Raw genomic sequence first — 23,945 nt, 5'->3', positions numbered from 1 at the left:
AAGACTGTCTTCCTTATTCCTGTTACAAATTTGTTTGTTGCTTATTGTGTAAAGATGCGATCATGTGGAATAAGCAGTGACAAATACATGAAATCTTTTATTTCTAGAATTTTACACTTAATACCAGGGAAAAGGCATACCAAACAACCATACTGTAGACCAAGAAGAGTCATAATACATCTCTGTGAAGAGATTAGTAGAAAATATAAATCATTAGTGGACAGAATCTACCTGAAAGGTTGGAAGGAGAATAATTTGTTATTTCAGCTAAACATCCATTTTTCTAGTTTATCCAGAAATTGAGGCAGATAAATAAAAATAGATCCATGTGAAAAAAATTGTACTTTTTATGTACATACATTCATGGGAAAGAAAACACTTCTCCATGTTATACTTCTGATATATACATGTGATTTTATATATACATATATGTGTCTGTGTGTATAATATAGATGACACTATAAAGTATACATAACAGAACTATTGCACAGTGTTTGAAATAAGAATGGAAATAATAAAGTCACTTTGTACATGACTTCTCATAATATTCTAGGTGTATCTACACCTAGTAAATAAAGATTAATTATTTTAAAATATTTGTTAGATATTTTATTATGCATTAGCTACTAGAATTAACTACAGATTGGCGGTGTATGAAGTACATGTGCCAGACTGGAATGACCTGAAATCTTAAGTACTGACTCTGTCCTTAAAACAAACAAAAAAATGAAGTAGCCAATGTAATTAATCCATTCATCAAGCAATATAAATGAATGATCCAAAGAAACTGCCAATATAAAGCAGACAGTGAGATTAAATGGAAGCATACGCCTGTGATTCAAATACTTGAGAGATGCATTCAGAGAATAATCAGTTCAATGTCGTCCTTAGCTATATGGTGAGTTTGAGGCCAACATCGTGAGAGTCATTTTCAAAAAAAGAAATCATCAAAATGAACACATACATGCAAACACACACACACACACATACAAAAATGCCCTCCAACCATAAACACACCCACGCACACACACACACACATACACACATAAATGCCCTCCAACCACAAACACACACACACACACACACACACACACACACACACACAAACTCATCTTATGTACAAGCCAAGGCATGCATTCAAGTTCACACTAAAACCCTGGAAGAATAAACACCAGTGGTTTTTTAATTCTTTTGATTAACAGATTAAAGATTTTTTATTCTGTTTTAATGTCTTTTATATTTTCAAAATATCTGCGATTTGTGTTTACAGTGATCACATTTCACTTTGCAAATAATAAGATCATGTCTTTCTGATCCTTCTCACTGTCTTTCTCTCAACTGCAAAGTCAGAGCGCTCCTGGGCAATGAATGACTATCCAGCCTCCTCCTCTCAGTTCAAAGTACCAAATCTTGCATTAAATACATTTCGTACCATTTTCTTTGGCCACCCCTCACCTTGGTCTAGTCAATTTTATCATATACACCATTCTTATATTCCGGAGCATAGTCCAAGAAGTTGGATGTGAAAATGGGTTTCTGTGCTAGCCATGTCCAAGAAAATCAACCCTGCCCCTTCCTTGCTGCCTGCCTCTCATACTCCCCAGCCACACCCTAGATCTGAATACAACCTTTCTGTGGATGATAATCCCAATCCCTGATCAGTCTACTCATACGCTGCTCCTACAGTGCCCCACCCACTCACGTAAATGCTGTGGCTAGATAATAGGATCCCTAGGTAGGACTCTCAGCTATATCCATGGTAAGCACATCTGTCAGGAATGCAGTCCTTATTTCCTTCAGTGCAACACAGCTTAAGACCCTGGGTATCTGTGGTGCTTGCTTGTATATGTGCTCCTCGTTTTGTATGGACCCACATTTTCCCTAGTCTTACTTCCCGGTCAGTCTCATTTAGCCTACTCAGTCTCATGTCTCTTCCTTTTGATTCTCTACTCTGAGGTGACTACCCTCTCTTTATACAACAAGCTCCTGGATATTCTCAACTGCCTCTCCTAAATCATCCCTCAGATACCCATGGAATCTGTAGCTAACCACACTGTTCTCAAATAAACGCATTTGGAAACACGTCTGTTTCCATTGTGCAAACACTGTAATGATTTGGATAGACACAGAGCAATATTTATTGGAATGATTAAGGCCATGACTTCTACTGATAGAAAATTATTCAAAACAGCACTAGATAAATGGAAATAAAGGACCAAATGCCTCCGACAAAAGCAGTGTAAGACTCTGGAAATTCCTAACTCAACATTGTGCCAGTCTATCTAACAATTCTTCTACATAACATAGGATTAGACACGAAAACTCGTCTTTTTTTTCCTTCTATTTTTAAGCTTCTGTGGTCCTATATAATTCACTGATTACCATAAAATATCAATTTCCCCCATTGGTGCAGTCAGGGTACAAATAAAAAGTTGACAAACTTAAATAAGTAAAAGTGTCTTCATGGCTGTGACAACAGTCATAACATGTATCATCTCAAAAGGTAGGCAGGTGTATTTGTTCTAGCCTGGGACCCAGAAGAAAAACCAATATTTCTTTGGAAACTGTTTTGAATAAGGAATCCAGTTATAACTTCATGGAAATCCAAAGTCATTGTGAATTCTAATAAGGAAATGGGGTTTCAAATGAAATTATATAATTTTATTATAGTCTTGTGTTTATTTTCTTTTGCCGTGCCTTTGGTGAACATTTTAGATATGTAGCTCCATCTATGAACCATGAGGATGCTATGAACCATCCTCAGTGAAACGAATCGAAATTGAGAGTGGTGATGAAATTGGGAGTAATAACTTTCAAAACACATCTAAGAGAAAAAACAAAAGGGAATGTGGTATTAGAAAATGGAGATTGCAGCCATTCTTCCATTCCACATAGAATTTCCACAGCCAGTCTCATCTTTGACATGATGCATCTTTGAGCTATGTTTTGATTAAGAAAGATTTATTGTCTTAGTTCTTTCTTCCAAGCTATCATGCTAAAGTATGAATTACAGAATTTTGAATGGAGGAAGGTTTCATCTTGGATTCCTAGTGAGCTGAAGTGTGTGTGGTCATGAGAAAAAGACGAAGGATGCGCTGCCGGATCTCCTTTGTCTTTACTCCATAGACGATGGGGTTGAGCACAGGAGGAACCAGCAGATAGATGTTAGCCATAATGACAGGCAGGAGAGAGTCATGTCTCTTGCTAAAACGGTGCACCATTGACAATCCAATGAAGGGCACATAGAAGATGAAAACAGCACACACATGAGAGACACAAGTGCCAAACGCTTTTGCCTGGGCTTCACGTGTCAAGCCCAACACAGTCTTGAGGATGAGCAAATATGAGAAGGAGATGAAAAGTGAGTCCAAACCAATGGCAGAGATGATGACAATTAGTCCATAAATGATATTGACACGGATGTCAGCGCAGGCCAGCTTCATGACGTCTTGGTGTAGGCAGTAAGAATGAGAAAGGATGTTGGAACGACAGAAAGGCAACCTCTTGATGAAGACAGGTAAGGGTGCCATTAGTGCTGCACCCCGGACCACAGCAGCCATGCCAATCTTCGCAACACGAGGCAATGTAAGCACAGTGGCATGCCGTAGTGGATGACAGATGGCCACATAGCGATCAAAGGCCATGGCCAGCAGCACTGTGGACTCCATGCCAGATAAGGAATGGATGGCAAACATCTGTATCAAACAAGCATCAAACTGGATGGTGGTGGAATTGAACCAGAAAATGGCCATCATTTTTGGCATGGATGAGGTGGAAATGAGGATGTCAAGGCCAGAAAGCATGCAAAGAAAGATATACATGGGCTCATGTAGTCTGTGCTCTGTCCTCACAATGTAGATGATCGTCAAGTTACCTAGCACAGCAATAAGGTAGAGGGAACATAATGGGAAAGCCAACCAAAACTGGAACTCTTCTAATCCTGGGAGGCCTATTAAGATGAAATATGTGACACTGGATTCATTGCCATTGGGGCTTCCCATACTGAAGGAGTCAGGATTGAAGCTGAAATACAAAGACAAGTGATTGTCAGGTCCTCTAGAATCTCAGTGCCATGCCGCCCTTTATCCTAATGTCCAATTCTCTAACGAAACTCGAATTCTATCCCCTGTCCAAACTCTGGACCTACCCTAAATTTCATCTAACCATAAATCAAGAATCAGATGAAAATCCACTTAGTTCTATTTGTTAATCCTACCTATATATTAAGTGAAATAATAAGATGGCATTCTGATATTATTAATCATTTAGTTTCTCAAACTGAAAAAAAAATACTATACCCTCTGTGATATACTCACACTTCCTATGTTTAATATTGATTACATTAACCATCTAAATTATTGCCCGACTCTGAAAAATAAAATTATGGATGGAGAAATATTAAATGAAAAAATTTTAATACTGCAATTATAACCATTTCATCAGTCATTGGTGTTCCTCGTCTCTCTCTAATCACAAGTGCCTGTGGTTCCTCTGAGGTTCAGATATCCTACCTAGGCCGTGCCTGTTACCTGCATCAGGTGCTCACAAAGCAGCTGCCATGTCTTAGCTGTGATGAGGTGCAAAGAGGATATGAAAATATAAACTCTTGACTAGATTGCTGGGGAAATGAAAATTCAGACTTAGCATTCAGAATAAAATTACTGTCTTGTGTTTATTGAAATAGGTTTGATCACAATAGAGTAGATGCTGTTAAATTAATATTGAATTGATTTCTATGTGCTAGATAATGTTAAAGTTAGATTTAAGGCTAAAATTAGAACATTAGATTAGTGATCACGTTAGCTTTCAATGTCAGTTGAATGACAGTTTCTTCCCGGACTATCTCAATCTCTTTAATAGTAAATCTATATTTCTGCCTATAAACTCATGACTCCCAAATATGTTCATTGATATCTGAGTTCTCCATAAGGGCCCATATGTATAATTCTGAAAGAGATTACATGGTTGTCTGTCAAGCATATAAATTCTTCTTGTCCAAAGACTAAAATCTCATAGAATCATTATCAAAACACTGAGCTTAAGAATCGGTCCTGTATTCAGATCCCAATTGTGAGCAGTGTCAACCAGGGTATTATTTACTATTTATAAGCTTCAGTCTCCTCATATCTAAAGTGTTATTAATATGTCTCCTACCTAATGAGACCACTGTGAGGAAGACATGAGATGATGAACAAAAAGTGTTTAATTAATACCTCACATACCGAGGTACATACACACACTGAGTACAAACATTGCAATGCTGTTTCTTTCTTCCTTGATGTTGATCACAGGCTCACAATCTAGGTATCATGATGCCGACCGTCATGCTCCCAGTATAAGCATACTTATCTGCACAACACTAATACTGACCAGTTGAAATCAGGCCATTGTCTGCTGTAAAATACCCAGGTAAGGGTTGGGTAGTGTGGTTCAGCTGGTCAAGTCCTTGCCTAGCATGTAGGAAAGCCTAGATTTGATCCCACATGTATTCTTCATGTCCTCTCAGTTATTTTCTCTCTCTTATGTTACTTTTCCTAAGCCCCATTCCCTAGGGCATAATTAACCATTTCCTGTTCTGCATTCCCAAATAACTTTGTTTGGTTCTCGTTTCATGCGATTACTCTTCTGATGATAAGAATCACTTATTTGTTCCCCAAATCACAAATTCCTTAGTACAAGGGACACTAGTTCATTTATTAATTAGCACCAAATTATTCTCGTTCATAATGAAGTGAGTTTTACTAATAGAAGAATCCCTCGGTAAGCACCTGATGCAGACAACATAGATAGGTAAGGCTGTCAGATATCTGAACCTCAGAGACTGAGAGGCAACGAAAAGCATGCATGTTGTCAGTGCAGAGTAGTCTTAGAGGGAACAACAGGAATGTTTAGGAATAAGCAAAATGCCCAGGGATCCAAGGGGGATGTGAGAAAAACAAAAAAAAACCTGAAGCACAAAGCAGCTGCAATGCCTTGGCTGTAATACATGCAAAGAGGATATGAAAACCACTCTGTGCCTGCAGGTGGCCTCTGAGAGCCACCTGATGCTGTCAGTAGAATCCTGTGAGGTAGAAGCATGAGTGCTGGCCTCAATTCTTGTAGTAGTAGATTATTAAATTATTATTGCTATTATTATTATCTCAGATAATAGCAACTTAAGAATGCTGCTGTGAGTTTATGTAACATCAGTTATGTCAAAAGACATTATAAAACAATCAAAGAGCACGTAGCAGTGAAAATGAGATTTTCTTTTTTCCAGTTGACCTTAATCTTCACTTTCTGTGCTCATTCTATGCACATAACCGCACACATATGTATGGCTATACTCAATTGCTCATGATGGAAGGAATGGGCACTGGTACACAGGTGCCAGGGATCAAAACAGGGAAGAGTCAGCTGGCCTGGGAGGGCCCGCAGCAGCACGGATGAGATCTGGAACTGAAGGAAAGGAAAAGGACCCAGGGAGCCCGGGTGTCGCTCTTTCAGATTGCACAGCCTTAACAAGTGCCAGCCTCCCGAAGCTCTCCAAAAACCAGCAGAAAGAAGTAGTAACTCCCAGGAGGTCCCTGTGCATGGAGCACCGGTTCACAATTAGAACCATCCGCACTTGCTCAAGAGATGCATGGGAGCGCCCAAGCAAGTTGGAACTAACTCATTGTTTGGGAAGTGAAACAAAACCAAGGAAAAATAAATTAAGAAAAAGATGCTTTTTTTTCCTTCTCTTTATTTTATTTTACTTATTTTTAGAAAGACCACACACTACCATAATCCCAAAGGAGTAACTCTGTTCTTAACTTTTCCCTAAAATGTCAAATTGGTTTAGCGAGTGCTGAGGAGGTTCTCTGGGAGCTGCTCCTGCATCTTGGCCTTTTCTCAGGAGCCTAGAGACTTCAGGGTCTCAATCTTCCTCCTGGACTTTAAAGCACTCGCGCCAATACCAGCTCAGCCCTTCTCACCAGCCCTGTTTCAACTTGCTTGGAAGCTCACACTCTTCACCAGAACTGCTGCCATTCTTCTAGACCCGTGGGAAAGCTGGCAGAAAGGACAACCAGGTCTATGTGCCCTCTCTGCTGACCCAAGAACAATGAAGCAATCTCTGAGCCCTGACTTGTTGTTTGTGACATTAACAGAGGCTTACTGAGTGTCTACAAAATTCTAGACACTATGTTGCACTGGCATGTAAGTATTATCTCTCAGCTGAGAATAATAGATAGAGTTCTCTGGATCCTTTCCTCATGAGGGGTGAGAGAACTGGGACACCAAGAACTTAAATGACATTTCCGGGACTTAACACCCCACGAGTACAGTAGAAACAGCGTATATTACCTCCTATCCTCATCCTAGGCTGCCTTAGCTGACAAAACCTGGCTGGAGGTAAGGCAAGATGAGGGTCTGACAAATGGGATGGTTTCCCAGGTATAATCTGACAGGTAACAATGGAAAGATTAAAGTTCTGAGTGACCGGTCTATATGCTTCCAATATGCCAAACATAGCCTGTCCCACTCATAGTCTCCTTCATAATGGATGTCTTGTAGGAATAGTTTCCATGTTACATCTAAGGAATCCAAAAGGAGGGACCTGAGTCCAGCAGCTTCTTTAGGGGTCAGGACACCTAAGCAGTGCTCCCCACTTAGGGGAACCTAAAAAGTAGGAGGGGGCAAGAAGGAATGAGGTTGGAAATTTGTGGTCTTTGTCCTTACCTGGGATAAAAACATTGTCTCATACCCAGAGCAACCATGTGAGAGCCACTGGTGCTACCTCCAGCCTTTGCTGGAATATGTGGGAGAGAAGGTTCTTAGAGTGGAACCAGACATAGCTAGGACCCTCTGGATCCTACTTCCAAGCCCAGAGAGGGAAGGTAGGCCTGGTGGGCAACACTGGGCCTGCATCCTGGAGGAGCCTGACACTTGATTCTTGAGGAAGCTGACCTTTTCTCAACACTTCATATGAGTATTATCCTCAGAACCACGTTATCCAAACTACCAACATCCAGTGTGGCCTAAAGCCTGCTTGGATTAGGTGAAGTAGGTGAACATGGAGGATGTTGGGCATCCTTGTCCTTGATGGCCACTACTTGAAAGATAGAGTTAAGATCTTGCAGGTTAGTCTGATCCCCTAAAGTCACCTCAGAAAGAATATCTAGAGCTCAGGTCTCTACCCACCCTTCCCCACTTCCTGTATAGTTAGTCATCTACAAATTGGCAAAGCCGGAAGTGGACATTGGTAGCCTGTGAAACTTGTCTGGCTGTGACTACTGCCTGCAAGTGGGTAGCACCATAAATGACTGATGGGAGGTTGGTTCAGTGCACTCATTTTTCATCTGACAGTTATTCCTGCCTGGCTCCTGCCTGCCCAGCTCAGCAGTAAACACCAGAAACCCTGAGTTTCAGAGTAAACAAGACACAGCTCAAGACCTCCCAGTGTGTGGAAAGACTGAGACAAGCATGCAGTCATCATGGCATATTGTGATGAGTGCCAGGGCAAGGCTGTGAGCTGCAGCCTCCTGGAGGCAAAGGTCTAGGTCTTCAGGCTCAGAGGGTCCCCTAAAGTGCTGTTATCAAGTTAAGGTTTGCAGGACCAGCTGCAGTTAGTCAGGATTCAGTGAGATAAGGAGGCAGCAACAGTCAGACAATTAGGATATCAAACAACAGGTAATCAGACAATATCACAGCTTCCTTGAAGCCCACAAATTGGGCTGGCAATGACAAAATGTGAAGACATAGGCAAGAAAATTGCAAGTAAGGGAAAGTGCACTAAAGATAAGTCAGAGCATTAGGATTGATATCCGAGCCCAAAAGCAGAGAAGACAGTTAAGGAAATGGCATGCAAACTGAGCAGCCTGTATTGAGAACTGGCCAGTCATTCACAGACCTAGATAAAGAGCATTTCAGGCTTGGGAGACCACAGGAAGAAACTATCTTAAGGCAACAAAGACTCTCTGAGTATGAGCAGAAAGTTCAAAGTGCCAAAACTAAGAGCAAGGAAGGCTGAGAGAAATTCAGACCAGGTTAAGGGTCAGATCATGAGTGCCTGAAGGCTTTGCCATAACACTGAGTAACAGAGGAATATAAACAACAGACTTGTTTGAGAGCATTCGTGTGTGTGTGTGTGTGTGTGTGTGTGTGTGTGTGTGTGTGTGTGTGTGTTTAGTGAAGTGTAGTGTAGTGTAGTGTAGTGTAGTGTAGTGTAGTGTAGTGTATTCTGGCAAAGGCAAAGACCCAAAGTGAGAGAAAATAATCCTTATTTAGAAAGCCACAAGGGCTCTAACACATCTTAAGGCAAAGGATACAAGGTAAGGGAGTTGGCTGTCTAGACCTTAAATCACATTTTAAATGAGCTAGACTTCAATCCTAGGGTTGAATCAAGATCAGAACTAGAGTCTTGGCAAGGGGTCCAATCTGATTCTTGATGCAGTGTTGACTGAGCCTTGACTCTACCCAAAGCCCCCCAACAAAACCACAGCTAGAGCCTGACCTCCCATCCCAAGCTGTGCCTCAACCATTGTAAAACCCAGGCTGTCTATGTCCATACACTGAAACCCGGTCTAGTCCTGAGTGACCCAGTCCAACTCCAGCCCAATCTGTTCTTTCTTCAGTTCTACTCCTATCCTCCACCAGCCTCCCCATAGTCCCCAGTAAACCAGTCGCTGTGGGGAAAGATACCTGAAAACTACTTTCAGGCAACATTGAACATTCTCACCCTTTCCCCCCATTGCTCGGATTGCCTGTCACTTGGGTGAGAGGCTCCACACCACTAGCCCCACCCAGCACATCTGGTTCTTCATCGTATCAAGAGGTGTCTTGGAAGGTCTTCAGCTACAAGTAACCCCAATCCAAAGCATGCCTCCTCCTGTACTTACCTCAGCTGTCCTGGAAAAACCTGTATGCCTTTTCCCCCAGCACTCTTCTTGAGGGAGGTCTATCAGGCTGCACGAAGCCCAGCCCCTTCAGTCTCCGCCTCCTTCTGCGGTCTGCTCAGGGCTCCTTCTTCTTGGTCTTCGCAGCTGCCTCTTTTTGCTCCTTCTCGGTGGGAGTACAGGCTGTTTCTGAGGGTCCATCTGCAGATATGCCCCCACCAGACTACTCTGATTCTGGTTCCCTCTAAGCTTCTAAATCTTAAAAGGATAAGCCTTGGCTGTGGGAAAGGAGGCACATTGGGTAGATGGTCTCTAGAGTCCTTTGAAATGGACCTTTGCCAGATGGAATACTTAGACCAATCCCAAATGTGAAGTTAGAATAAGGAAAGGCCAGAAGAAGCTCATTTCTGTGTCTGTGGTGAATGAAGGGCCTTTCACAATTTCTTCACGCAGCTGTCAAACCGCCAGAGGAAAGACTAAGTAAATCTGCAGAGACGCAATGATTGATAGCCCATCCCCACCCTGACATGTTCTTTATCCCCCACATTTTCTTCTGTAGACTCTGATTGTTGAGCCTGAAACCCAGTGGTCCCGTCCTCTAAAGCCCTGAGGACCTCATTCTCTCTGAGCGTCTGGATCTGAAGGCTAGCTAACATAAAACACAGATCCCCATGGATAACACCTCTGCCTTCTACTCCATGGAGTACTGAGATTCAGACCAAGGAAAGAGAATGCAATTTGGTTTATTTAACCTTCTCTGTACTACCAACCAGCCACATAAGGTCAATGTCATCTGCTCTCTCATAAGGGTAAAAATGGTGAGAGAGCGCTTTTACAGAGTTCAATAATAATTTGTGGGTCAAATTCAGTAGCTTACTGAAATAAGTTGAAATTACATTGGTATTTAAACAAATGTGATATCGGTTGGTTTTTTGCTTTGTTTTATCATTCAGTGTTACAGTTAGAAGTTTTCTATCAAAATACAGTGTACATTGACCCAAGCAAAAAAAAAAATTGACAGTGTCAAGCCTGGCCATTATAATTCACAGCAAAACTACTAAATACAAAAGCTTCTGGTACCTATGGAACTTCAAGCCTGGCTCTCTGCCACCACCCTAGAGCCATTGTCACTGCCTCTATTAGCCCATAGGCATGGCTGACACAAAGATTTTTCTCATAAAACACTTTTATTTCCATCTAAGATAGGGTATCATAAGCAATAGGCATGAGGAAACACATTCGTTGTGTGAAACAATGAGGAAGCGAGCAGTGCACTTTAAAACAATGGTTTGTGGGATACCAGGCATCTCGCAATGGAGGGCAGAACAACCAAGACGAGATAAAGCACTGAGATAGAATATCCACAGGCTTCCAGCATCTTGCCTCGTTTCCATACTTTGGCATGAGAAAGGGGATCCAGCAGAGTCTAGAGGCTTCCCTCAGCTATGGAGTTGGACTGAGGGTTTAGGATGACCACGTCAGTCAAGCTGCAAAAGCAAAGTATTGGAGATGACAGATCTACATCAAAGACTTGAGGGTGGAGAGAGTCTTCTTCAAGAATGCAGCAGAGTACTAATTATGTGAGCAAGATAACCAGAACTATAGGAGGGGGGATTGTTTAAAACATTTAGAAATAACACTACGCAGTGGTTGAGCAGGACAAAGATTGGTGGCTTCCTGACAGTCATATTGGAAAGTTTCATAATTCACCTCTTCATCAAGGATACAGAAGACCATCCCTCAACATGAGCAAGTTCTGAAAACCTGCAAAGCACATCCAAAACAAGTGATGGACCTAGCATCAAGTTACTGAGATGCCTTCTGGAAACAAAGCAGAAGAACTGGTGAGGAACCATCACAGGAGAGGAGGCAGAAGACTGTGAGAGCCAGAGGAAGGGAAGGAGTGTTAGGAATGACTGTCTTCTGGCTGCTACAGTTGAGAACACATAGCATTGATGGCGACTTACAAAAACTTTACACAAAATATAAAATTTTAAAAACATGGAAACAGGGGAGAACTACCTGGGGAGAAGGAACCTGTAGAAGTTGGGGAGGGGCTAAGAGAGAGGAATGTGGGTAGATATCATCACAGTGTCTTGTACTCATTAATGAAATTGGAAAAGGAAATGCTAAATAAGCAGAGAAAGATGTGCTGTGACTACATCTTTAAAGGTGGCTTTATTCCTATTAGATAACAAACAGTTCAGAGCAAATCAAATCCCCATAAACAAGTGATGAAATTGCAGAAAGAAATCCAGAGTTGTAGCCAAATGTTTCAATAATCCACTCAAGAATTTATTAAAACATACTTAATAATGAAGGCAATTTTTCCCTTAAGATAGTAGAGAAAGTTCATATTGTTCTTTTGTATTTATGCAAACAACTTCATATTGGAAATGAAAAATGAAAAAATGAAAAATGAAAATTCACAAACAACACAATCATCTGTGAAGAAATTTGGTAAAATTTGCTAAGAAATTCTAGAAATAAAACCGGAGTACAATAATTTTTAAAATTCAAGATTAATATAGAGAAATCATAGTTCTCTCTACTAATAATGTATAAATTTTATTTTAATTGAATAAATAATGCCGTTCATATTAGCATTAAAAATATAAAATATTTAGGGAAAACTTTGATAAAATACTTGAATGCATTGAATGTAGTTTATTACTTTTTCTGAAAGAAATTAGAAGAGATGACATACATTATTGTCATTTTTATTATTTAAAACCATTGTCATCAAGATTTATTTTTTATTTAACTGTGTTCATATTTATTATATCATTTAATCCCCACATTCATCTAACAAGACCTATTTACATTTCTGTTTCGTAGTCTGCAAATGCTATGTTTCAATAGGTCAAATAACTGGTCCCCAGTTAAAAGCCATTGATCGTAATCTAAATCCAATATGATTCCAACCTCACATGCCTCCTTTTCTGATAACAACAGCAGCCACATCTGAAAGAGGTTCTTGGCAGGGTTCTCCATCTTTAAATTTCGTTTCTAAGATCAACACAGGAAGGTAAATGTCAACTTCTCTAAATACCTGTTTAAGAAATCTATATTTATTAAGAGATAAAGAGGTGTGTTTGTTCTTAAATCAGTAGAACAATATATCAGAATAGCACCCATGGCCATAATTCTGTAATATTTAAAAAATTCCAGAGGGCTATTCACACAGACCATAGCATGAACGGGGCTTCCCAAACTTGTATACACACAGGATGCATATGATCATCTATTGCATGTTGATAACACTTAAAACATGTGTAAAGGTCATCAAAAACCTCTGTTTCACTGCTGACATAATAGTTGATCATCATACACATGAGTGAACAATGTTAGGAGAAATTATATATCACTTTATAATATTTCCAAATTTTTACCTTTTATGTTGTAGTTCAGTATTCTTTCCTCTGTTATAATCTACATTCATTTCTATCTATACTTCTTCAGGTTGATTTTTTAACCCAGTGTCAAGATCTGTAAGCAGACCAAGAGTGCTTCAGTGAGATATATCATACCCTAAGAGACATCAGAGCCTTCAAAGACTCACATGTTCATCTTCTTCTGCTCCTTGCTTCCTCGGTGAAATTGGCAAATCTCCAATTAAGGACTTTTAAACATGCTTGAAAACCATCAAGAAATGAAAGGAAACTACCTAAAATTCTTAGGCAAATTCCATCTGGAACTAGAAAATATCATCCTGAGTGAGGTTACTCAGTCACAAAAGAACACACGTGGTGTGCAGTCATGATAAGTCGATATTAGCCCAAAAACTCAGAATAGCCAAGATACAATTCACAGACCACATGAACTTCAAGAAGAAGGAAGAACAAAATGTGGATGCATCAGACCTTCTTAAAAGGGGGAATAATATACTCACAGGAGGAAATACAGCGGAAGGAGTGGATCAGAGACTGAAAACAAGGTCATCCAGAGACTGCCCCACCTGGGTATCCATCCCATATGCAGCCACCAAACCCAGTCACTATTGCTGATGCCAATAAGTTCTTGCTGACAGGAGTCAGATATGGATGTCTCCTGAGAGGCTCTACCAGAGCCTTACTATTACAGATGAGGATGCTTGCAACTAACCATCAGAGTGAGCAACGGATTCCCAATGGAGGAGTTAGGGAAAGGACTGAAGGAGTTGAAGGGGTTTGCGACCCCATAGGAAGAACAACAGTATCAACCAACCACACTTTCCAGAGCTCCCAGAGACTAAACCACCAACCAAAGAGTACATATGGAGGGACCCATGGCTTCAGCTGCATATGTAGCAGAGGACAACATTTGTCTGGCATCAATAGGAGGAGAAGCTCTTGGTCCTATGAAGACTCATTTCCCCAGTGTTTGGGAATGCCAGGGTGTTGAGGTGGGAGTGGATGGGAGGGACTAGGAGCATCTTCATAGAAGAGGGAGGGGTATGGGAGAGGGAAAAAGGGGGATAACATTTGAAATGTAAACACATAAAATATCCAATAAAAATAAATTAAAAAACATGTATGAGACACCAGAAAGAAAGAAAGAAAGAAAGAAAGAAAGAAAGAAAGAAAGAAAGAAAGAAAGAAAGAGAGGAAGGAAGGAAGGAAGAAAGAAAGAAAGAAAGAGAGAGAGAGAGCTGAGGAAAGTCTGAACTGCCACTGAGGAAGGAAGACAGGAGCAGGAACTACAGAAATTCAATGCCCAGATGAAGATGCAGTAAGATGGGAAGAGGTTGTGGGTAAAATAAAAAAAAAAAAAAGATAGGGACTGGCCTTTGAGAAAGAATGGAAAATCAGCATGATTATTTATGTTCCCAGGGTCATAGCCAAACCCTGAGCTTGACCAAGTATCCAGGTCTCCTAGAGACTTGTGTCTCAATATTGGAAATTATTCTTGCTTCTTGCAACCAGATTTCATCAATCTTCTACTTCCACTCACAGCTCTACACGGAAACCACTTGTCAATCCAGAAATACCAAGTCTATCTGAGTCTTGAGCCACATAATCCAGAAATGTGTCTGAAACAAAAGTGCCAGGAGTAATACCCAAAATAATTTATCACAGAAAACACAGATTCATACACACACATAAGCACACATCAACAATCATAGTCATATTAAAATACTATGCAGTATAGACATAGTAAAGGTATATGCTAAAAACAGAGAGCACACACAGGCATCCCAGTACCACAGAGGGGTGTATCACATTCTACAGATATGAGCAAAAAACAGGTACCAGGTATTCATAAATATATCCCCACCATAAAGATGCATAAACCAGCAGTCTTATGCAGATGTATATCAATACATCAACTTACATATAAGTTACAAAGTAAAGGTACCATCAAGACGTCATTCATAACATGCACACATCAGGGCTTAGCTAATACATTCACTAGGACATAGCTAGCAAGGACATCATTCATAACATGCACACATCAGGGCGTAGCTAATACATTCACTAGGACATAGCTAGCAAGGACGTCATTCATAACATGCACACATCAGGGCGTGGCTAATACATTCACTAGGACATAGCTAGCAAGGATGTCATTCATAACATGCACACATCAGGGCGTGGCTAATACATTCACTAGGACATAGCTAGCAAGGACGTCATTCATAACATGCACACATCGGGGCGTGTCTAATGCATTCACTAGGACATAGCTAGCAAGGACATCATTCATGACATGCACACATCAGGGCGTGGCTAATACATTCACTAGGACATATCTAGCAAGGACGTCATTCAAAACATGCACACATCAGGGCGTGGCTAATACATTCACTCGGACATAGCTAGCAAGGACATCATTCATAACGTGCACACATCAGGGCGTGGCTAATACATTCACTTGGACATAGCTAGCAAGGATGTCATTCATAACATGCACACATCAGGGCGTGGCTAATACATTCACTAGGACATAGCTAGCACATACTCATGTTTCTCTCTCCTTCTTCACTCTTTCCATCTTTTCTATATAAAGACACCCATGTATATCCAAAACTAAAATAGAAAACATCTTTATAAGTAATAGTGTCCATGAAGCCACACAGATGGACATTGACAGATTCCACATAAACACATGCAAAGTATAAACTTCAACATTTCATATCAACTGCCTCCGTTCCAATCACATCCACCTCCAAATACCTTCATTGACTCTCGGTTACAATTATAATTACTTGGAGGTTTGCGTAATAGGTTATATAATCAGCACAGATTCACTGCCATTTACACAAGAGAGAAAGCACCATAAAAGTTATACATCAAAAGTCAAGAATCATGAGAGGTAGCATTTACAGTCTTCCATGTCAAGACTGTGTATATTTTCTAGTTGGGAGGAAGGAAGATGACAGAGCTATGATACCAGATACCATAGGACAGTTGTTCTCCATGATGGTCTGTCCAGACTGGTCAAAAGTTCTGTATTGACATATTCCCAGAAACAAAAATGCAAAGCCTATCTGTGCATAACAAGAAGCAGACACTCCGGTGAGTTGCATGATGTGGTCATGAAGTCATTCTATAGATCCTTATCTTGTCATCTTTAGTTTTATTGAGGACACCCAACTAGGTATCCTCACCTGCCATTCTGTGAGAACATACGGATAATCCTTGAATGGATCTCCTTGGTCTTTGCTCCATACACAATGGGATTGACTACAGGTGGTAGCAGGAGATAGATATTAGCCATAACCACATGGACCAGAGATGTGGGACCACCCAGCCTATGCACCACTGATAGTCCAATGAGGGGTACATAGAACACCAGGACAGCACAGAGGTGGGAGATGCAGGTGTTGAAAGCCTTGAGTGCTGCCCCTCGAGTTGATAGTTCCAACACAGCCCTCAGGATGAGGATATAGGATAAGCCAATGAAGAGGGAGTCCACACCCATGACTGAGAGGATGATGAAGAGCCCATAAACGACATTGACTTTGGTATCAGTACAGGATAGCTTCATAATGTCTTGGTGAAGACAGAAGGAGTGTGTGACAGTATGTGTTTGGCAGTACGACAGACGCTTCAGAAGGAAGGGCAATGGGAAGAAGAATACAAATCCCCTGGCTAGGGATGCCAGCCCAATCTTGGCCACGGTGGGGCCTGTGAGCACAGAAGCATGGCGTAATGGGTAGCAGATGGCCACAAAGCGGTCAAAAGCCATGGCCAGCAGGACAGCAGACTCCATGGCTGATAGGGCATGAATAAGGAACATTTGGGTCAAGCAAATGTTGAACTCGATCTCCTGAATGCCAGTTAGGAACAAACTGGCCATTTTGGGCATAGTGACAGAGGAGAGGACCAAGTCAATGGTAGAAAGCATGGCCAGGAAGAGGTACATGGGCTCATGCAAGTGCCTCTCCACACGAATGATACAGATGATGGCCAGGTTGCCCAGTGTGGCTACTGCATACATAAAACATAAGGGGAAAGCCAGCCCAAAGTGGATGTTGGGTCCCAGGCCAGGGATGCCTACCAGTAGGAAATAGGTTGGATGTGCCAGACTTCCATTTGGAGTGGCGATGAAAGGGACCAAGGGTTGTGGCATGCCAGATCCAGAGACTGGGAAAGAAAAGAGGAAAAAAACAGCACTTAGTTATGGCTCAGAGAAAGAAGAACCAATGTGAAAGAACAGTGGAGTACTCACAGTTAAAAAATAAAAGCTTAGTTTAAAGAAAAAGAGTGTCCTGAGCCCTCACCTCTTTCTGTTCTCATTCTTCCTATTTTAATATATAAATGTCATTATAAAAAATGCAAGTAAAGAAAAACATCACACACCAAAGAAACCAGATCCAAAGTCATTATTTTATACGCATCTCTCTGAACATCCCAAACTTCATCCTGACCCTCTGAGGTCACAGCTCTACATAAGAAAATTTTGATACCGCTCTATTCATCTTGATGAGGGAATGCCTCCTCCCCAAACACTCAGAACAATATCTCTTTTAAGAGTTAATAATCCTGGCCTGGTCACGACTCTTAGCTACGCCCCATCAGGTCTTGACAGACCTTCAGTTCTGACAGTGTCACTTCTGGTACAATCTGGGCAAAGGCAGGTATAGGTCCAAAACCAGAGGCTTCATATCTGATTGCCTCTGGTCTGACAGAGTCTGATTTATGGCAAGAAATGGGAACTCATCCTAGAACCAGTTTTCAAGATTTTCTTTTTTTCTAAGTCCGTGTAGCATTTCTCAAACTCCCCTAATAACATTATCTGATATGAAGTTGGAGAGGAGGGGTCTTGAAAGGAAGGAAGAGGATGAACATGATCAAAACATATTATCCCCATATATAAAATTTCCAAATACACAAGGTGGTTTTTTTATTTATCTAAGATAGTTGCAAACACCATCCACCAGGACCTGCTCCACCACCCACAGAGCCAGAATTTTCAGGTGAGGCACACAGAAGGCTGTTTTGGAAAATGATTCATTCACCCCTAAGTGATCACTCCTTTCCTTTAGAGAGAATGGAAACCTGTTCTGAAGTTCTAAGGACCAGGGAGATGAGGATAAGGAGACATTATCGCTCCAGGCGCCCAACATAAAGCAGAACAGAATCACCCATCAGGATGTCTGTGAGAGAGGTCCATGATCCCAAACATGCTTGGCTTGGGTGTGTCACTGAAACCAGACACAGTACAGACGCAGAAGGAGAATTGGTGAGGCCAGCTGCTACCACAATCAAGTGGCCACAGAGACACCTCTTGTAGCTTTTTCTCCCTAGTCAGTTCATAACATCCCAGGCTCAGCTCTCTCCTTTGCACAACACCTCTCTACTACAGACCTCTGTCCTGAGACACAAGCATAGAACTTACCACTTGTGTGATGCTTCTACCCAGATAGCTGTGGGCCTTGTCTTGCCCCAAATAAGATCTCTCCCAAACCTATGTCTCTACTCCAATACACCTTCCACATCACTGCCTCTGAAAAGCATGACTTGAGGTGTCAGGCTTCTGATTATAGAGTTATGGATGCCTCTAACCTTCAAGACAAAGTCAGCCCCCATTGTCTGTTAACAAAGGATTTCATGGTGAGGCTTAAAGGTCACTTTCCAGCCCAGCTTCCACCTTCTCTGTTTCTATTTCATAACCAGGCACTCACTACCTGTACCTGTACTCTCTCTCTCTCTCTCTCTCTCTCTCTCTCTCTCTCTCTCTCTCTCTCTCTCTCTCTCTCTCTCACACACACACACACACACACACACACACACATACACATACATGAACACATTCACACATTTTGCATTTCACATTATTTCTGGTAAACTAATCTCCCTTGCCTTGCTCCTTAAAGGCAGAAAGGCTGGAACTGGAGAGTCCTCTCGTAGAAGTAGATAATAATTGGAACTGGCCTCACAGAGACATGAAGAAATTCCTCTCTGAGTCAGTCACTGGTCACAGTCTCTGGTCCAAGCTACTGTACTTTGGAAGGGCTGCTTAATGACAGACTTCTCCAAGCAGTCAGGCTGTCCAAATGTGCCCTTCATGCCCTGCACAGTCTCTGTAGATTTCCCAAAGCCAAGACAAACCTCCCTTTGCTGTCTCCCTTAAGTCTGAGCCACAGCATGTCCTTCATCAGTTCTGCTACCTAAATATAGATTGTCTGGTGGCCTTTGGGAGTGCCAGCAGAGATGAGTGATCTGGGACCCAAGGTCCACTCAAACCCCTAAGGACAGCTGAGCCAACGGCTACACAATTCTTCTGAGACCTTTTTAGGACAGTGGTAGGGAGGAGTTCTTGCCATGGAAGAGAGAAAATAAATGACCAGGATGGAAAAGAATAAATACTGGTCTGGAGGACAGGCTGGAACAAACAGCAAAATACTTGTACCAATGCTCAAGGAGCTATGTCTCACTTTTGATGCTGCCTTCTTGTGGCCATATAGCAGAGTTACAACCTAGTAGCTGAGGGCTAAATGCTTCAAGAACCAAAAAGTTAATTCTGGGTTTCTTCTGATCTCTTTCCACTTTGTTTGCTTTGAAATACACACTAAACAGGCACCTCTGTGGGTTTGGGAACTACCAACTTTTCAAAGATTTCCAGTCCACTCCTGTCCACTCATGCAGGCATTTAAAGGGTTGACCACACCCTGTTTCGAGCAGTTCTTTTTCTATACTCTGTGCTCCAAGTATGGCCAGCCATGGTTCTTTCACAGTGTAGAGTAGAGGTTTGAATGAAAAATTTAGGCTACTTCAGCGTGTAGTGAAAAATAAAAAGCACTAATAATTCTCCCTGTGAGTGTTATTGATCTTTGTTACTTTAAACAACATTCCGTTGAGATGGTATTGCAACTTTCAGAGGGAAAAAGTACATTGAAAAAGAAAAGTGTAAAGACTGAAAGTACAAGAGCCTGGGTTGCTTTGAGGGCTGGTAGACTCTTGAATGCAGCAGCATCCCAAGTAGTCAGGGAAGAAATACGAAAGTGGGTGTGGTCAACCCTTCAAATGCCTGCATGAGAACAGGGGTGGACTGGAAAATCCTCGAAAAATTGGTAGTTCCCAAACCCACAGAGGTGCCTGTTTAGTGTGTATTTCAAAGCAAACAAAGACTGGACATAAACAAATGCTAACAGGACAGAACTAGTAAAGAGGCTGCCTGTCTTCATGACTCAGGTTGCTGTTTCTTCAAAGCTGTGGCCCGTGTGGTCCTGTCTTCTCCCTCTGTGCATTAGCCTGAATAATTTTACTTGCCCTCATGGCTTCAATCACCTGAACAGACCATGTTTTTCTCCTACATTTGAGACATGGTATTGTCTGTTAGATGTAGAAGTCCCTCAAAGACCTCAGGCTCAATACTTGCTCTATCATTATTCTTAGTTCCTGTCACCGTGTTGACAATCTGCAGATTAAATTCAGATACTCACAGAAATGAGAGGAGAGCCATCTGTATTTAAGTAACACCTAAAGCATTCTCTAAGGAAATGATCAGACTTGCAGAAAGGACAAAAAGGGTTGGCCATTCCAAAGCAGCAGGAGTTTGTGCAAATGCTTAATGGATGGGAGGGGAAAGAACTGCACACAAGCACAAGGACTTGAGTCTCAGACCCCAGAAGCCGCATAACCTTAGATGGATGTGCTGATGGGCATCTGCAGTCCCGGAACTCCTAAAGAAGGGAAGCCAGCAGAGACGAGAGAGTCCCTGAAAACTTATGGACCAGCTAGCCTAGCACACAGAGCAGCAGATGACAAGAGACCCTATCTCAAACAAGGTGGAAGATGAGACAGACACCCAAGGTTGTGTCCTCTTTCCACCGTGTGTGTGTGTGTGTGTGTGTGTGTGTGTGTGTGTGTGTGTGTGTGTGTCTACACTCACATTCACAGACAAAGAGGCCATAGGTAGATAATACCAACTGTGGCCAAACGACCAGCTACAGAAATGAGGAGTGTATATATCATTTTGTCCCATTTTGTTAAGGATATGTTTGTACATGCATACATATATATGTGTGAGCATGTGTCTGTGTGTGTATTTAACATCCATGTTTACCTTCCTCTTCTTGTATTATGTAACATAGCATTGTGTTGATATCAGTACTCAAGTTTTTTTTTTCCTTTTTTGTTTTTTTTTTTATTAACTTGAGTATTTCTTATATACATTTCGAGTGTTATTCCCTTTCCCGGTTTCCGGGCAAACATCCCCCTCCCCCCTCCCCTTCTTTATGGGCGTTCCCCTCCCCATCCTCCCCCCCTTGCCACCCTCCCCCCAACAATCTAGTACTCAAGTTTTTAATCTATATTAGCATATTTAAATTGAAATATTCCGAAAGGGACCTCACTATTTACTCTTGGAGAATAATTAGTGTGTTTGGAGTTGTATGAAGATAGTTATGTCATGTTGGGTAAAATTATGAGACTTGTCTTTTTGTTTGTTTTAAGACAGGTTCTCATAGATGCCTAGTCTGTTTTATTTAAGACGGGGTCAGTAGCTATGTAGCTCAGGATAATCTTGAACTTCTGAACATCCCAACTTTAGAGCTTATATCTGTGTACCACCATGCTCAACTTATGTGGGGCTGGGACTCAAACCCAGGTCGTCATACATGCTGGGCAAGCACTCTATCAATTGTGCTACACTCCAACCACTTTTACTGTCTTTATTTGGAAATTAAATGTAACATAAGAAGTGGTCGGGTGTCAAAGGGGGAAACATGTGATGGTTGGTCTCAATTATTAACTTATTGGGATCTAGAATGACCTGAGAAATATACTTCTGATTATGTTTGTGAGAATGTTTTCAGAGATCGGCTGAACGTCCATCCTCAGATTTCACCTTCTAAGAGGCAGCCCATAGGTAGAGAGGGTCAAGGAAAGCCAGTGTGTGCCTATCTACCTTCACTTCTACCTGAGTGCATCTATCATTGCCATGCTCCACCAATGTTATTCTCAAAGTTCTTCAGCCTTCCAACATGGTCTCAATATAAAGAATCAGAGACTCTTGTGGAGAGAGAGGGGATGGATGAGAGTCCTGTATCCTGTATCTTCAAAGCCAGGACGTACAACTCCACGAACAGAGTAGCCACTGAGTTCTTTGCCTCAAAGCAGTGGTTCTCAACCTTCCTAGTGCTGAAACCCTTTAAGACAATTCCTTGTGCTGTGGTGACCCCAAACATAAAATTATTTTCACTGCTACTTCATAACTGTAGTTCTGCTACTGCTATAAATCATAATGTAAATAATTTTGGAGACAGAAGTTTGTCAAAGGGGTTTCAACCCACAGCTTGATAATCATTGCTCTAAAAGACATTAATGGTTTTAATACCCAGAACCTATCATGACAACTAAGTCAGTCTCTCTCTCTCTCTCTCTCTCTCTCTCTCTCTCTCTCTCTCTCTCTCTCTCTCTTCTCTCCTCCCCTCCCTCCCTCCCTCCCTCCCTCCCTCTCTCTCTCTCTCGTGTGTGTGTGTGTGTGTGTGTGTGTGTGTGTGTGTGTGTGTGTGTGTGTTGGTTTGAATATGCTTGTCCCAGGGAGTGGCACTATTAATAGGTGTGGCCTTGTTGGAAGAAGTGTATCACTGTAGGGGTGGGCTTTAAGACCCTTCTCCTAGCTGCTTAGAAGCCAGTCTTCTCCTGTTTGCCTTTGGAACAAGATGTAGAATTCTCAGCTCCTGCCACACCATCTCTTCATGACACTGCCATGCTTCCTGCCATGATAATAATAGACTGAACCTCAGAACCAGTAAGCCAGCCCTAATGAAATGTTCTCCTTTATACCAGTTACCTTGGCCATGATGTCTCTTTACAGCAATGGCAACACTAATTAGTGTGTGTGTGCATTTTTTTCTTTCTATTTTTCTAGAGAATACCTAGTACTAGAAATACCTAAAATATTATAAAAGTAAGTGCAAGTTTTCTAGAAAAGCTTTTGTACATTATGGTTCTTTTCAGATCCCTGAACAGGCCCATACTAGAAAGAAACTCTATAAATGTAATTAATGTAGGAGACCCTTTGCTCATTTTTATTCTGTATAAGTTCATCAGCCAATGAGGTTACTTGATCTTGTCTTCAAAACCTTTAAGCCCAAAGTGTTCCTCATAATCACAAGCTTCTTCCCCCAACAACTCTATGGTATACATTTCAGGGCCTTTGAGAGTCAGTCACAGTAACAAACACATTCAATTATGCATGAAAAAGATGTCCCTTTTAACTGGTTTAAATTCCCTTGAACTTGGGTGACTTTAAGACAGAGAATGTATGACCCATACTTGCAATCCAGGTCTCTTTGTACTCATGATCAATTAATGTTTTTAAAACGTCTTATTTGAATTCATCTGTTCACTGTGGCATAAGGACAGTCATTTGTCTCTACTAAGAAACCGGCTAAGCTCAAATCTCCGCCCCTCTTCCTCCTCTTACTGTGCTGGTCCTGTTTATTTTCAGTAATTTTCTGGGCCCCATACTGAAGAATGTTAACCATGTACGAAGCTCTGACATTATCATGGGATTCAAAGAACATCAGTCCCAATAATAAACATATCACCAGAACTTGGATTCTTCCAGGATTTTTGGTTACTTCCGGTATGTCATTGAGTGTCTTCTCTTGCTTACTCAAAGTCCAAGTGTCAGAAAAAGAACAAGCCTGTA

General features: G+C 41.4%; 2 protein-coding genes across 3 annotated transcripts; both read right to left on the bottom strand.

The window, feature by feature from the left end:
* Nucleotides 1–84: 84 nt before the first annotated feature.
* On the bottom strand, nt 85–10,118 carry Or51e1 (olfactory receptor family 51 subfamily E member 1). 2 transcript variants are annotated; one of them, XM_087576654.1, is made up of 2 exons: nt 9,861–10,118; nt 85–4,023 (listed from the first exon to the last, which is right to left on the bottom strand). In XM_087576654.1, exon 2 carries the CDS (start codon nt 3,999–4,001, stop codon nt 3,048–3,050), a length of 954 nt encoding a protein of 317 aa, XP_087432780.1. In that variant the 5' UTR covers nt 4,002–4,023; nt 9,861–10,118; the 3' UTR covers nt 85–3,047.
* Nucleotides 10,119–16,442: 6,324 nt separating this feature from the next.
* On the bottom strand, nt 16,443–17,500 carry Or51d1 (olfactory receptor family 51 subfamily D member 1). The gene is given in 1 exon segment (NM_001401506.1): nt 16,443–17,500. A coding segment is annotated over 1 exon segment (969 nt). The 5' UTR covers nt 17,412–17,500.
* Between the last annotated feature and the right edge of the window lie 6,445 nt (nt 17,501–23,945).

This window comes from Rattus norvegicus, chromosome 1, assembly GCF_021556685.1.
Source record: "Rattus norvegicus strain SHRSP/BbbUtx chromosome 1, alternate assembly SHRSP_T2T, whole genome shotgun sequence".
Taxonomy (NCBI): domain Eukaryota; kingdom Metazoa; phylum Chordata; class Mammalia; order Rodentia; family Muridae; genus Rattus; species Rattus norvegicus.
Note: the sequence above shows the minus strand (reverse complement) of the source record. Positions and strands in the feature narration are given on the sequence as shown.

Bases quoted from the DNA above. Each gene is read 5' to 3' on its own strand.
- Or51e1 (XM_087576654.1), bottom strand. From the start codon at position 4,001: ATGGGAAGCCCCAATGGCAATGAATCCAGTGTCACATATTTCATCTTA.